This window comes from Rhinatrema bivittatum, chromosome 3 (genome assembly GCF_901001135.1).
Source record: "Rhinatrema bivittatum chromosome 3, aRhiBiv1.1, whole genome shotgun sequence".
NCBI classification, from domain to species: Eukaryota; Metazoa; Chordata; class Amphibia; order Gymnophiona; family Rhinatrematidae; genus Rhinatrema; species Rhinatrema bivittatum.
This window is the reverse complement of record NC_042617.1, coordinates 581,732,736-581,749,185: the sequence shown is the minus strand read 5'-3', so window position 1 is coordinate 581,749,185 and position 16,450 is coordinate 581,732,736. Positions and strand designations below refer to the sequence as shown.

General features: G+C 43.7%; 1 protein-coding gene across 3 annotated transcripts in view; it reads right to left on the bottom strand.

Moving 5' to 3' along the window:
- PDE7B (phosphodiesterase 7B) overlaps positions 1-16,450 on the bottom strand; it is a 627,908-nt gene that overhangs the window by 47,628 nt on the left and 563,830 nt on the right. For all 3 annotated transcript variants that reach the window (XM_029596617.1, XM_029596616.1, XM_029596615.1), the window contains one exon: positions 1,173-1,269. In XM_029596617.1, the coding sequence (XP_029452477.1) occupies positions 1,173-1,269 (97 nt within the window). The remainder of the gene's footprint in view (positions 1-1,172; positions 1,270-16,450) is intronic.

Below are 16,450 nucleotides of genomic sequence, written 5' to 3'. Positions count from 1 at the left end.
GTTAGGGGCTCATTCACCAAGGCTTTTCTCCCATTCTATGTCTATGGAAAAAGACCTTGATGAATCAGGCCCATTGTCAGATAAGTCCTCTCCCACAATGCCACAGGACTCCTGAAGGTTATTCAGCTAAAATATATCTGGCTAACTACTTAGCTGGATAATCAAGAGGCATTCAGTGTACAGGAAGTCTGAAATCTCGCTATTTGTCTTGCTTTAGTCTTGAACTTAGCTGGACAAATGTGCTGAATATTGATGCTAATATCTCTTAATTAGTCCACTACAAAGGTCTCACTTACAACATATTCGTGGACTTTTATTTCTAAGTATCCAAGATGATTAACATCCCCAATTCTGTCATTCTTTCTTCTCCTTATGTTTTATTTATTTATAAAATTTTATATACCGTCATTTAGAGAAATTTCATCACAATAGTTTACATTTTCATAAAATAAACATAAAACTATACTATAAAAGTCAAGACGGTTTACAGTGTCATAAAATAAACATAAAATAATACCATAAGCACCAATAAAACTTAAAATAGCAATTCAAAACTATGAGATATACTTCAAATCATAAATGACATACATCAAATAAATAAATATAACAATGCATCAAATATATAAAAAATAAATAGCACAAAGAGGTTCATGATATGGTATTTCACATGTATATACAGTTAATTGCATCCATGCATTAATGCAGGTCCCGCTGGCTGTCGATTTTATATTTTGTTTTGTCTATTTTATTGATTTTACTTTGCCTTTTATGAATACATATTTATTATATAAAAATGTGTTTTTATGTATATATCTCTGTACATCACTTAGAGCGTTTGCAACTGGTGATTAATAAATTTTAATAAAGATTTAATAAAGATATATGTTGGAAGAAGAGGGAAATAGTAAGGGTAAAATACTAATCTCATGAACTGGTTACAGAATGGGATTTTAGATTACAGAATGTATGAGGTATCTGTCACTCTGAAGCGTTATATTTGTTGCCCTTTGTGTATGACATCATTTCAATTATATAACTTGAAATCGATTGCGCTGTGCTGTGCCCTATGTTGCATATGCTGCTTTCAAAATTAACTATTTTTCTTTTTATAATGGCCTTACGTTCCTGAAACTATAAAGTGATGGGGAATGACAGCAAGTAGGGCTGCTCACCTTGCCTGTAGAATTCCTCGCAGACCCTTTCACTCCACTGCTTGCTCATTTCCCAGATTCGACAAGGATTACAAATGTCAGCACACTTCAGTGCGATCTGTCCATCCAAGATGATAGTCAGGGAGCAGGAGAGAAGAGAATCAGTTAACCAGCAATCTCTGAAAAGCAACTAAACTATAATCCTGACTAGAATAAAATTTCCAGGCAGGAAGCATGCTGTCAAAAGGTTTACAACATTTTTGGGGCAATTTTCAAAACTTAAAGGGTAATTTTAAAAAGCATTTACTCTCTTAAAATTGGGTTTTAAAAGTGGGCGTTTTTGAAAATTGTTGTAATATATGCCGTTGAATTATCCATATGATATTCACATGTAAGTGAACTTTACGTGTGTAAATGGCTTTTTAAAATTGCTATGATAGTATGTTACATTTACATGTGTAACTCCTTTTAAAATCACCTCCATACTGTTTCCGGTCAAAATTATGAACACTGTTGCCTCCCTTGACTTATGCCTCTATGAAAATATAGATAAAAGTACATGTATTGTGGCACAGTGCACATACTTTTAATTGCATACAGGGTGGGCAATTTTCAGAGGGCCTATTTACTCGGTTAAATATCCATTTACATGGGTAAATGGCTTTTGAAAATTGCCCTTAACAAGCATTCAGTTTTATCTCTCAGTGCATGATATCCAACATTTTCCATGCTGCTTCCCAAGATTTTATTTTTTAATCTGTTTAACATATTAATATCCGTGCAAAACAGATTTACAGTCTTTTTGACAACATAATCCCCAGCCTTACATAGGAGATAAATAAGTATAATATGGAATGAATATATAACTATAAGATTTGCATGTATAATTAATAGAGCCCTAGAAATGTCCCAAGCAACACTGGCACATTTTATATAGAAACACATGGAGAAATAAATTGGTAGATGAGTATATTTAAAAATGTTCGCAGGTAGCTTACATGTATTAGAATATCTTTTTGGGGAAAGAATAGCATTATGAATGAAGGGATTCTCCCATAAGTAAAAGAAAGATAAATTGTGAATAGTAGAGATTAACAAGCTGTAAAAATATCTAAATAGTACAGTGATAATAATGTTTCTATTGGTAGAATCTTATAAATGTTATGAGGATTCATCATGTTCCCATAATGAGACATGCTTGCATATTCTTATTTCTGAACAGGAATTTTTTCTTATTAGTTGCCACAGAACTGGAAAATATGTAAACCTTCTACTTCTATAACTAATAATCTAACTTGTAATGTCTACTAAGAAAAGCTACAATAATGTTTGCTTTGCAAATGATATCATCAGTGTATTCAGTGCTGTAAAAGATAATTCAAAATTATAATTTCCTAATGCACTTAGGGATGGAAACTTTAAAACAAGTGCGCGCGTGCCCATGATGGTGTTTAAGTGAACACAAGCACACATGGGCCTAGTATTTAAAAAGAGTGCCAAATTATGCGCGCGTCACGGAAAATACATACTTGGTCACATGCAAATGTACGCGTGTACAATCTGCCCATAGTGGCCTGCTTAACAAAGGTTTGTGCACTCCGTGTGCGTGAGCAGGGTTATGCGACCGCTTCAGTGGCACACACAACTTCTGCATCCTCAGAGGTGTGTGCTGGCACAAACATGCTTCCTCCAGCCCGACAACCAAATTCCACCACCAGGGACATCCAACGCCCGGCGTCCCTGCTGGTAGAACATGAGAGGGACGTTTATTTTGTACCAGGGGAGCGGAGGAAGCTCCACCACAACAAAAATGCCTGGCACATGGTGGTCACACTTTTCGAAAGTGGTGCCTTCTACCCACGTAGGATAAGTTGAATGGGGGATAACTGGTGTGCATAAGGTCCAGCTATGCATGTGGGGGGCTACTAGGGCTGTGGCCAACTGTCCTACAACTACTCTCATCTTAATTATGACCAATACGTTGTTACATACCAGTATGGAGCTCACGTTGTTAGAAACAACGCACACTTAATGGGGCTCATCCTATTTTCCTCCATAGATTGAAGACCTCAAGAAAAGAGCACGGGCGATGCGCTACAAGAGGCGGTGGATGATGGGACTGGCTGAGTACTCGGCAGGATGGGGCTGGAGATCAGAATTGTATCAGGACAACTGGGAACCGTAAACAAATTGAGGTAGATTTTAAAAACATACGCGCGCGCGTACTTTTGTTCGCGCACCAGCCGCGAACAAAAGTACGCTGGATTTTATAAGATACGCGCGTAGCCGCGCGTATCTTATAAAATCCAGGGTCGGCGCGCGCAAGGGGGTGCACATTTGTGCAACTTGCGTGCGCCGAGCCCCGCGCGTGCTGCCCGTTCCCTCCGAGGCCGCTCCGAAATCGGAGCGGCCTCGGAGGGAACTTTTTTCTACCCCCCCGCACCTTCCCTTCCCCTACCTAACCCACCCACCCCCGGCCCTATCTAGACCCCCCCTACCTTTATTGGAGAAGTTACTACTGCCTCCGGGCAGTGGTAACTTACGTGTGCCGGCGCGGCAGGCCCCGACACAGGCCGCTGTGTCAGGGCACTCGGCCACGCCCCCGGACCGTCCACACGCCCCCGGACACGCCCCCGATCTCTAGCCACACCCCCTGGCCACGCCACGACCACCCCTTTTTGCAAGCCCCGGGACTTACGCTCGCTGCCGAGCCTATGCAAAATAGGCTCGGTGCACGCAGCGGGGGGGGGGGGTGTTGGGGTAGGTTTTCGGGGGGTACGCGCGTACCTCTTTGAAAATCTACCCGATTATGTCTAGGTCCTCTATCCATCAGGGCCCACATTAATTGCCTCCAGCTCTGCACCATCCTGTCTCAGCTTTCAGCTTACACAAACCCTCTTTCAAACACGCACTGATCTACACACATCTCTCTGTCGGAGGCTCCACTATAAGAACAGAAGAACATAAGAAATTGCCATTCTGGGTCAGACCAAGGGTCCATCAAGCCCAGCATCCTGTTTCCGACAGAGGCCAAATCAGGCCACAAGAACCTGGCAAGTACCCAAACACCAAGAAGATCCCATGCCACTAATACAACTAATAGCAGTGGCTATTCCCTAAGTAAACTTGATTAATAGCCGTTAATGGACTTCTCCTCCAAGAACCCATCCAAACCTTTTTTGAACCCAGCTACACTAACTGCACTAACCACATCCTCTGGCAACAAATTCCAGAGCTTTATTGTGCATTGGGTGAAAAAGAATTTTCTCCGATTAGTCTTAAATGTGCTACTTGCTAACTTCATGAAATGCCCCCTACTCCTTCTATTATCCGAAAGAGTAAATAACCGAGTCACATCTACTCGTTCAAGACCTCTCATGATCTTAAAGACCTCTATCATATCGCCCCTCAGCCGTCTCTTCTCCAAGCTGAACAGCCCTAACCTTTTCAGCCTTTCCTCATAGGGGAGCTATTCCATCCCCTTTATCATTTTGGTTGCCCTTCTCTGTACCTTCTCCATCGCAACTATAACTTTTTTGAGATGCGGCGACCAGAACTGAACACAGTATTCAAGATGCGGTCTCACCATGGAGCGATACAGAGGCATTATGACATTTTCCGTTTTATTAACCATTCCCTTCCTAATAATTCCTATCATCCTGTTTGCTTTTTTGACTGCTGCAGCACACTGAGGTGACGATTTTAAAGTATTATCCACTATGATGCCTAGATCTTTTTCCTGGGTGGTAGCTCCTAATATGGAACCTAACATCGTGTAACTACAGCAAGGGTTATTTTTCCCCTATATGCAACACCTTGCACTTGTCCACATTAAATTTCATCTGCCATTTGGATGCCCAATCTTCCAGTCTTGCAAGGTCCTCCTGTAATGTATCCTGAAGTGTTTTTTCGAAGACAACCTCTAGTGTAGCTAGGATGCTTTTGGAGTGTTAACACCCACTCCAACATGTTTTTCCATGTAAATAACATGGCCGTTGTCCTATATAACAATGTGTAGCCTCACGACTCTAGATGTCTTGCTCTGTTCACCTCAAGCAGTCGCTTTGAACTCTGTCGCACTTTCCCGACACCATTGCATATGGTAGCCTCCATCAAACTACATCCTGCTCAAATCAATAATCTGGATGCTCAAAGATCAATCTATATGGAAGCCAATACATTTATGACACGGTTGACCTAGGGCTAAGAATGCTTCCCTTTGCCTTCACCTCTCCCTGAAAAGGAAATTCCTCTGTTATCCAGCGCATCATACCCTGCAGCATGTGAGCACATGACACCACACACAATTACTTTTGTCCTCACAGATGAGAATTCCTTGTCATCGTCCTCCTGGGAAGACGCAGGCGGCGGCAGTGAGGTCCCAGCCCCCATGGACGCAGCAGCTACCGCTGGGGAGGAGCAGGATGTTCCTCTCCCACCCCATTTACCACCAAGGGATGCAGCGGTGGTGGTCCCGTGCCTCCACCCTCAACTAGTCCACCCTGGGCCTGAAGAGGAGGCACTACCCTCTCCCCATCCCGGTAAGGCCTCCTCCCCTTTTGCGCCAGGGATTTTAGGGATGCCAGGACTCAGACAGGTCAGCCTGTATCCCTCTCTGCATCCTTCCCCATCATCTACAGCCCAGCAGCCAGAAAGAGGCTCTTCGTCTGGAGCACCTGGCTCTCGGCTAAGAGCCCTTTTCTAGGCACCATTTTGTTGTTGTGGGGCAGATGATGGCAGAGGAGCAGAGGGGCAAGTGAGCAGCCCTTGGGAGTCTGCTCAGTCTGGTGGACCGTCATGGTCAGGCACTACAGCGCCTGACTGTGGTGGTGCATATTATAGCCCTCAGGCTGTGCCTAAGTCTGTGTTCCTGGCATTTTTTTTTTGTTACACTGTTTGCTGCCTAGATTGTCCCTCGCATGTCCCTTTTATGCTTTAATATTATTGTACATACTTTTTCAGTTTTCTATTGTTAGAATTTAGCTATTAAAATTTTACTTGGAATATTCTGTCTATGTGTACCTGTGTGCTGATAGTTTCCATGAGGTCAATAATCAAAAGTTTAAATTTAAATGGATAATTTGGAGTTAGATGGACAACTTGTGAGTTATCCAGCTAAATGGCTGGGAATATTGACCTCTTTGGCTTTTCTGGTGTGGGAATGGCAGTTCACCCACTTTAATTTCAGGCTTAAGAGGTAGAGCAGCAGGGGTGTCCTTCTGCAGCCACTTCCCTCAGGTTCCCCTTCTCCCCGATATCTCTCATTCAGCCTAGCTGGGACCAGAAGGGGAAGGTGGTTATGGTGTGGTACAAACTACAAATGACAGAACATACACACCAAGGGATAGTTCTAGTAGCCTGAAAATTTGGAGAAAGTGACTACTTGCCTGCCCCACAGCTTCAGCTAATCCTGGGTGTGTGGGATGTACTTGTTTATTAGATTAGCATACCAGGACTGCTCCCTAAGCTGCTGGTAACCATGATGTTGAGGGTGAATGAGGAAGAAGAGTACATCTGGGGAAAGGGAGGAGGGAGATGAGATAAGTCATCACAGGGAAATGTGAAAAAGAAGACCAGGTAGGGTTCATTCTGTGATTTAGGTCATGGAGATTAGAGGAAACGGGATTTAGTGTGGTGGTGAAATGCCCAAGAAGACAGGTTAAGGAGAGAAGGGAGAGCAGGGGTATGGAAAAACACGTAGGCGCCGTAAATCCACTAGTGATACCCTGGAAATCAGGACCACAGGGAAATATCAGGGGGAAGGTTGGGGGGGCAGATGCATGCTCAGGAGATAGTAGAGGAGGAATGTTAGAAAACACACAGCACTATTCTTTCAATTGTCCTTCTCCACCTGAGCCCAGAGATTCTGCAGTCCCAGCCACCAGCGGTCTTAGTGTGCTGGATGTGTAAGGGTATTTCTAAAGGTCTGTAAAGTGCTGTCAATGTGACATCAAATAAATGCTTGGGTTACAGTTGCTAGGCCTAGGTGTCATAAAGGAACTGTATGCAGTCTACCTCTCTCCTGCTTCACAAGAGCTTGGCTTAATGTAAAGGCCCAACTAAATAGCAGATGGATGACATGAAGACATCCCTTTAAAGAGCAACACAAACATTTGCTGTGAAACACCTATTTATCTATTTAACAGGTTTTCTAGCCCACGACTTCTCAGTCATGTCTAGCATGGGTTACAATAAAACATTCATAAAACTGAATACATAAAAAATAAAATATAAAACCTTATAATAACCCTAATAACAAATTTCAAGTTGGCCAAGCGGTATGGTCTGTAATACAGATTGAAACATTTCAATGAGAAGTATCCATATGAGCGGCCTAAGCACCTTCAATTTGAAAAAAAAATCCTCTTAAGCAGGCAAGACAAATGCGGCTTCATAGATAATTTGGAATTCAATGTTATGCCCAAATTTCGTACTTCAGAGCATTCTGGAATACATACCCCGGCATAATCTAAAAATTGTGATATTTTCCAATCTGCATTTTGGCCTACCCATTGGTCTCTGCCACATTAAGCCTTAGATTATTAGATAATAATCAATTGTTAATAGTATCCATATAGGGCTGAAATTATACTTCTGGAAGAGCTTCATTCTTTTCAGAAGGAATAAAAAACTGTACACCGCCAGCATACACAAAACAAATTTAGCCCTATCGTTCCAAGTCCATTAGTGCCAAACTCGAATAACAGGCTATGCAGCTTACGGAACTTTTGTAGAATTGTTACACGCCAGTTACACCTTGCTGGTCTCTTTAGATGGCAACCTGAACCTCTTTCATATATGCTTAGCACAAAGAAGGAGAAAAAGTCAACGGCTGAAAGCATTTCTCACAGCAAGGCTCAAAGCTGGAGGTTGATTTGAAATTTAATTGCCAGCTTCTCTTTTCAAATTCTTACACATTTAAGAGGCAAGAGGAATGGAAAGGGGCAGGAGCACACGCTTGGCGATAGCAGAATGTGGGCTGCATATGTGGAGGGACACAGTTCAGTGATAAAGGCCTAGGAGTCACCTTCTTCCAACATGAGGCTTCATTGGCAGATACAGAGACAGAAAGCTTGCTGATCTGGCCCACCTAGCTATCTCACCGAATGAAACCTGTGGTGGCAGACTAAGTCCCAGAAGAGATGGACAGAGCTATCATCCAACTTATACAACTACCACTCTCTACCCAGTCATACTGGATGTAGCTAGGTGCTCCTATTTATCAAACCGAATATCTACTAAGTAAAATAGGAGGCATTGAGTGGAAATCCACCTTCTGCAATAGCACTGGTAAAATTAGGAACACATGATGGCTTGGCCGGGTGGTGGGGGAGACCCGGATATAACGAGGAGTCAGTGTTTGACATCTCTGCACAGCCTTATAGGTTACACGAGTATGACTGTGCAATTTATACAAAAAGCGATGTACATACCTTAAAATGCTTTCTATTTTATTTGGTTATATGCATAACATTTACTCGTGCAAACCCTGCCCACTTACCTGCATAAATATGTGCATATTACGCGCGTTTGTGGGGATAAAGGGAATGAGCCAGCGACTTCTCTTTTCATCATCGCTACCATGTCATAGAGACGAGCAGGCTAGAACAGGAAGCCAAACCTCCTTTCCAGAGAGGAACTGACGACAGTCCAGAATGTGCTCCTTGGACCCCAGCCCAAGAAACTGGGTCCCAACCACAAGAAGCAAGTGTGGGAGAAGATCTGTGGGAAGATCAATGCGGTCTTCAAAAACAGCCACAGTGTGGCTGAGCTGAGCCACAAGTAGTGTGATCTGCACCGCCAAATGTAAAGGAAGCAGACCAAGATGCATGTGGAGGGAGCTGATAGCCAGTTGACGTTTACGGCTGCAGAGTGTCTGGTGCTCAGCACCATCTCGGAATCAGCTGAGGCAGGATGGTGCATTTAGCACCTTCCAACTATAACAGCAGCAAGGTGAGCACTGTCTATAAGATACTTTGCATCTGTGTGTGTGTGTGTGTACATAGATTGGTTTATACATATCATGTACTATGTGGGGTTATCCCATGTCCTCCCACTATAAAGATTCTGTGCACATGTACACACAGAGAAGACCAAGATTCACCCCATGGCCTCTACAGCACCAGGTTTGGTGTGTAGGGCACGGAAATATAAGATAGCTGGAGCTGTTTGCTATATCTACCATGATACTATAGTAGCACCTATGCTATATGCAGGGGGCTTTCTTTATAGGTAATTTGGAATACATGCTCTAGACAGGCACATAGTGTTTATATTGTTGCCTCCATATCTGTATGCATACATTACTTACTGCTACCCACTTTCCTCTCAACTCCTGACCCAACTAAATGGACAGTTCATTGCGACATTACCAGTTCCACCCTGTGGCTTAAATGTGAGAACTGTCACATTTAGAGCCAGTAAGCAACCCTTTCAAGAGTGTACACTGTAAGTTAGTGCCCTCTGAGCTAGCCAGGCTGAGCAGCGGCATATGGTTTCAGGGATTATATTTTTAGAAGAGGTACACTTTTGAGACTTTTGCTGGAGTAACAAGAGGTGCTCAAAGAGGCATTGGGGAGCTATACTGTTTGGAAATTAGGAACATCCAGTGAAATATGTACATCAATTATGTAAACCTGAAACATGTACAACTGTTACAGGAGAGCAGCATGCTGACCAGCTTTGACCCAGTGGCCAAAGAAGGGCATGCTAGAGCATACATCAGCTACTGGACAGCTCAGAGGAGGAGACAAAGGCTGCAGGACCCACTGGGGAAGAACTGTAGCAGCAATCTGGCATGGAAGAGGAGGAGGAGCAAGAGGAGGAAGAGCAGGCAGTTGATCTACTTTCCCTACCAGATAAGATGGCTGGAGGACAGCTAGAGAGCAGTACCTCAGCAGAGGAGCAAGTACCTACAGAAGAGGAGCACACACACACAGGCCAGCCAGGCAGAGCACTGGAAGAGGTGGGAGCACTCTGACCTGAGATCCATGGCCTCCAGTTTGCTGTCTGAGAGGAAGGTGAGGCCCTGAGGTGAAAATGCAAGGAGTGCAGCATGAAATATGGGGCTTTTGCCAGGCCCTGATGCCCAGACAGCTGTCTGGAGAGAGATGCTGGAACAGATGCCACCTTGGCATCAGCAGCCGCCAGCTCCATACTACTAGAAGGGGCCCCACATGAAGCTCCCCGCATCCTATCCAGCATCAGGTGGATGGGTGCCACCTCCACAGCCTGAAGCTAGTCCTGCACAATCACCCGGCCATCATCAGGCTCCACCTAACCTGGCCATCGTCCAGCCATATCTGGTCATGCCACCTCCACCACCACAGCCTGTTGCTTCATCTCCGCAAAGACATTCCTGCAGCCACCATGTCATGTTAGAGCTCTCAAGTCCTACACCCTCTGAGGGCAGGGTCAGCAGCATGAGGATTCCACTGAGAAGGAGCTCACACATTGGGAAGTCTAACGCGTCTGCAACTCCCCCAACTCCAGAAAAAAAAGAGGCCCAAGAAGCTACCTGAATGTAATCTACTTTGAAGCACTGAAAAAGTGCAAAAAGTGGAATATAAATCTAAATAAATAAAAAAAATAAATTTTCTTTGTGTATACCACTTGACAAATCACATATTATGTAAATAAATGCACCTTCACCATCAAAAATAATCATTGTGTTCCTTTCCTGTATAGCCTGCCTGTCACTGTGGCAATATATCACTTGTAATTCCTCCTGACTGTACTCTTGTTCCTCCTCCTCCTCTTCATCTGTTTGTTGTCCAGGCCCTCTGGAGGAGGCAGGTGTTTCTTTTTTTTCCAAATTATGTAGATTACAGCAGGATAGAAAGATCTCACAAACTTTAGGTGGGTTGTAGAGGAGGCATCCCCCAGATATGTCCAGACAGTGGAAGCATGTTTTGAGTAGGCCAAAGGTTCTCTTGATGACTGCTCTATTCAGCCATTGGACCCTATGGTATTGCACCTCTGCAGCAATGTGGGGTGGCCACAGGGATCATGAACCAGGTTTTGAGTGACTAGCCTCTGTCATCTGTAAGAGAGAAGCCAGAGGATAACATTACGATAGGTTTTCAAGCTGGACAGCACATTAGATGATTAGGCTAGATCAGTGCTGTCCTCCTGGGCAGGCAGGCCACCTAGGGATGAGGAAGACACATTGAAGAGGTTAGTTGGGATGTGGTGTTAGTGACAGATGCATTCCAACCTAGAAGCCAACCTCTGGTGATACGGCCTTCCTGGAAGCGGTCATGAATTCCTGACTGCGAGAGGATGTTGGCATCATAAGTTGATCCAGGAAACTTGGGCATGACATCCAGTATGAGGCCCTTAGTGTCACTGATCACCTGCATATTGAGGGAGTGGAATCCCTTGCAGTTATGGTAGATGGCTTCATTTCTCCCTGGTGCCCTTATAGGGATGTGTGTGCAATCAATAGCTCCCAGAACCGAGGGAAATCTTGCCACTTGATAGAAATTGATCATGACTTTTTCTTCCTGCTGTCTTTTCTGAAGGAAGGATATATACTGGCAAGTTCTCCTTAGCAAGGTGGCCAGGACCTGATCGATGCACATGGAGATGGCAGATTGACTGATGCCGGCTGTGACCCTGAGAGGAGTTTGGAAGATGCTGGTTGCAAAAAGGCTAAGGTAGTGATGAGCTTGACATGTGCTGGTAAGGTATGGCCCCTCTGGCTGATAGGCTGAAAGTCCTGCTCTAACTGCTGGCATACATACAGTATAGTTTCCTTATTAAACCTGAAACTGAGCATGACTTGCTCTTCTGACAGATCTAAAAACTGAGTCCTTGTCCTATAGACCCTGTGTGCTGGGTACCTCCTTCCACTCCTTTCCTCTCTCTCTCTCCTCAGCCTTATAGCCCTGAGTAACCGTACAGTGATTAAAATCATACTGATTGAAAGTCTCACCCACTGTCTCATACCCCTCAATATGTTGCAGATACTCCCCCTTCAAACCTTTTCCCCCCCCCCTCATATTTATTTATTTAGGTTTTTTATATACCGGCATTCATTCATTTATTTATTTATTTATTTTTTATATACCGACATTCAATCTCAATTGAGATATCACACCGGTTTACATTCAGGTACTGTAGGTATTTCTCTATCCCCAGAGGGCTTACAATCTAAGTTTTTGTACCTGAGGCAATGGAGGGTAAAGTGACTTGCCCAAGGTCACAAGGAGCAACAGCAGTCTCCTTCCCAACTTTTCCAAAGCAGGACTAGAACCTGCGGCAGTTACAGGGCTTGTAGGAGAGGGCTTTTGCTGGAGAGCCACTGGGAAAAGCTTTCATGATAAAATCACATCATGTCGGTTTACATTCGAACAAGGTGTGTAAAAAATACAAAACTGAATTTAGTGCAGAGGAGTTGCAGTTACAATGAAACAGGGGTACTGGAACTGGGACAAGAGAAAAAACAGTAGAAGGTTAAAATCATAAATTAATAATTATTTACAAACTGTGTGGCTACATTATTTGAGTAGAAAGGTTGTGATTCAGGTGTGGTCTGGGAAGGCTTGTTTAAATAGCCAAGTTTTCAATCTTTTTCGGAAAGTTGGCAGGCAAGGCTCCTGGTGAAGGTTCGTGGGGATGGAGTTCCAGAGTGATGGTCCGGCTGTCGAGAAAGCCCGTTCTCTTGAGGTTATGTGCCGCGTGAATTTCGTATTGGGTATCTTGAGGGATCCTCTGTAGGCTTCTCTGGTCGGTCTAAGGGAGTTGTGTAGGCTGAGCGGGTGTTGAAAGTCAAGTGAAGTAAGGTGGTGGATGGATTATATATGATGGTAACGGATTTGTAGATGATTCTGAAGTGAATAGGGAGCCAGTGGAGATCATTTAAGATGGGTGAGATGTGGTCTCTTCTTCTGGTATTCATGAGTATTCTTGCTGCCGCATTTTGGCCATCTGTAGAGGTTTAGTGTATGAGGATGGGAGTCCTAGTAGGATAGCGTTGCAGTAATCTAACTTTGCGAAGATTATTGCTTGTAGTATTGTTCTAAAGTCATGAAAATGGAAAAGTGGTTTTATCCTTTTCAGCACTTGGAGTTTGTGGAAACAGTCCTTTGTAGTGCGGTTGACAAATGCTTTCATATTCATCTTGTTATCAATTATAGCTCCTAAGTCTCTGACTTGAGGGGAGAGTGGGATGTTTGGAGGGGTGCTGGAGTTATTGTTGTTTTCTGGAGAAATTAGCATGATTTCTGGAGAAATCATAGCCCTTTATGTTCTTGTTTGTTCCAATATGTTCCTTTAATCCTCAGTTGAATGCAGTTGCATATAGCAACCCGATTGCCCCAGTCTATCCCTAGTACTCTCATGGCGTTCCCCTGTGTGATCCTGTCTGACCCTGTTCCCACGACATATGGGCAAGGCTTTCCCAGTGTGCCCAGATGGTCCCGGTCTGCATCGCGGGTCCTCCCTCCCACATACTGAGCAGATCCTGCTTCCACTCGGTGGGAGAAAGTCACCTGGCAAATGCAAAGTCGCTATTCAAGTTTCTCTCTCGTGGCTGTGTACATAACCAAGCTGTAGCTAGTCCTGGGGGAATTCTGCGCTTCTGCGGAGCGCAGAATTTCCCCTACGCTGAATTGCCATTTTCTACGCAGAAAATGGCAGAGGAGACCCTGGCATGCCGTGAATGGTGCACATGAAGATGAAGGCCCCCGTGTGCCGCAAATGGAGTGTGTTCCGCTTGTGGCGAAGATGAAGGCCCTTGTGTGCCGCGAACGAGTGTGCTCCGTGAATGTGTGTGTGTGTGAGAGGAGAGGGAGAGGGGGGTGAAAAAGAGGAGGGGTGTGAGAGGAGAGGGAGAGGGGGTGAGAAAGGGGGCTGTGAGAGGAGAGGGAGAGGGGGTGAGAAAGAGGAGGGGGGGTGTAGAAAGGAGGGGGTGTGGGGAAGGGAGGGGCTGTGAGAGGAGAGGGTGAGAGAGGGAGAGGGGTGTGAGAGAGGGGAGGGTGAGAGAGCAGGGAGAGGGGTGTGAGAGAGGGGAGGGTGTGAGAGAGCAGGGAGAGGGGTGTGAGAGAGGGGAGGGGAGGGTGAGAGAGCAGGGAGAGAGGTGTGAGGGCGGGGAGGGTGCGAGAGCAGGGAGAGGGGTGTGAGAGAACAGGAGAAGAATTATCTTCTAGAGCCTGTGCATTGCTTTAAGTCAAATCTCAAATTATAGTTCATGTAAACAGCACTAACAAACACAGCATCAACAATCATGCTGAAAGCATTGGATGGTTCCCAATATAATATTTATTGATAAATGGTGAAATTGCTGAAAATTCTGTACAGCTTTAATTGTTTCAGGATTTAATGTTACAAATTTAGTTCTTTTAGTAGATTTGTGACCTTTGATATTAATAAATCATTTCAAATTCCAATGAATGCATTTAATATCTTCCATCATGGCAGTTTGTAAATTCCCTTCCAACTGACAGGAGATAGATCTTATTGTCAATTTAGTCAACATTCATACCAAAAACTCCCAATCACTCCTATCTCTCCTGAAATTAGTCTTCCTTCTTTCTACTCACAGTACTTGATAAGCACCGTTACACACACTCTTCTTCTTGAATCTCTTTGAGATGAAAATGAACATACTACTAAGTCAAAACAGACTCCTCCTTGCCTCCTCATTCCTTCATCCAAGAATGGATGAAAACCCACTTTCTTCAAAACTCCCTATAGTTCACCCATGTTCACTGGTTTACATTACATTGAATCTCCTGCTGAGGACTCACGTACGCCAAAAAATAAATGTTTCAAAAAGGGGAAACTGTAATAAGAGATAAAGAGGTGGAAAAACTCCTATTTCAGAAAACATAAATCAATAACAGGTTTCCAGACATGGTCTGCACTGTTCCAGACACAGTCACTTCAAAAAGATGAAAACTCTCTCTGTCTCCTTTCTGAGCTTAGGTCTCAATAACACCAGAAGCCTTCCTGTTTATAAGGTAACAAAACCAGAGAACAGCATTGGACATACTGTCCCTGGAAGGGGCAACTAAAAATTCCACACCCCAAGATGGTGGCAAGCATTTATATACTCACAATAATTATTTCTCCATCTTCTCACAATGGTAATGAATATTCCTTCTAATAGAACTCTGGTTCTAGTAGATATCTGAGAGGGTCTTTACATCTGAATGACTCATAAATTGGAACCCACTAAATAAATTTGGGAGACAGACCCTTCTCCAATACAGAAATGCCTTTCATCATTTTATGTGCCTTAGGGTGGGGTTACACACTTTATAACAGCTCATTAAGAACATAAGAACATGCCATGTTTGGTCAGACCAAGGGTCTATCAAGCCCAGCATCCTGTTTCCAACAGTGGCCAATCCAGGCCATTAGAACCTGGCAAGTACCCAAAAACTAAGTCTATTCCATGTTACTGTTGCTAATAATAGCTATTTTCTAAGTCAACTTAATTAATAGCAGGTAATGGACTTCTCCTCCAAGAACTTATCCAATCCTTTTTTAAACACAGCTATACTAACTGCACTAACCACATCCTCTGGCAACAAATTCCAGAGTTTAATTGTGCGTTGAGTAAAAAAGAACTTTCTCCGATTAGTTTTAAATGTGCCCCATGCTAACTTCATGGAGTGCCCCCTAGTCTTTCTATTATCCGAAAGAGTAAATAACCGATTCACATCTACCCGTTCTAGACCTCTCATGATTTTAAACACCTCTATCATATCCCCCCTCAGCCGTCTCTTCTCCAAGCCCTTGCCTAAAATTGTATGTTGGTAAAACTACTCGCTCGATCCACACCCGGATCATTGAATACTGTTCAAGCATTAGAATCGGTCGAGAAACAGCCCATATAGTGTACTTTTACATCCAGCCCCGTGACGATCATGGGTCAGTGTGTCATGCATGTGAGAACCATCTGTCAGGTGTGTCCCGACAGAAAAAAGGTTGAGAATCACTGATATAGAATCACTGATATAGAGCATACCATGCTAATAAATGCACATTCACCTTCTAAAATCTTTGTATTAGAGTGTTCATTTTTCTCTATAGTCTGCCATTGATTCTGGCAATGTACATTTATATATATATATATGGTTTTACTTATTATGAATATTTTTATGGAATCTGCTATGAACCATGGAATAAGAGGAATATAAATTTAATAAATAAATAAATCTCCTGCAATTTATCCTGACTCAGCTCTTCTTCCTCCTCCTCCTCTTCATCTAGATGTCTTCTAGTCCCTCTGGATGAGGCAGGCCTCTGGCTATGGCCACATTATGAAGCATGCAGTGGGCTAGAAAGAT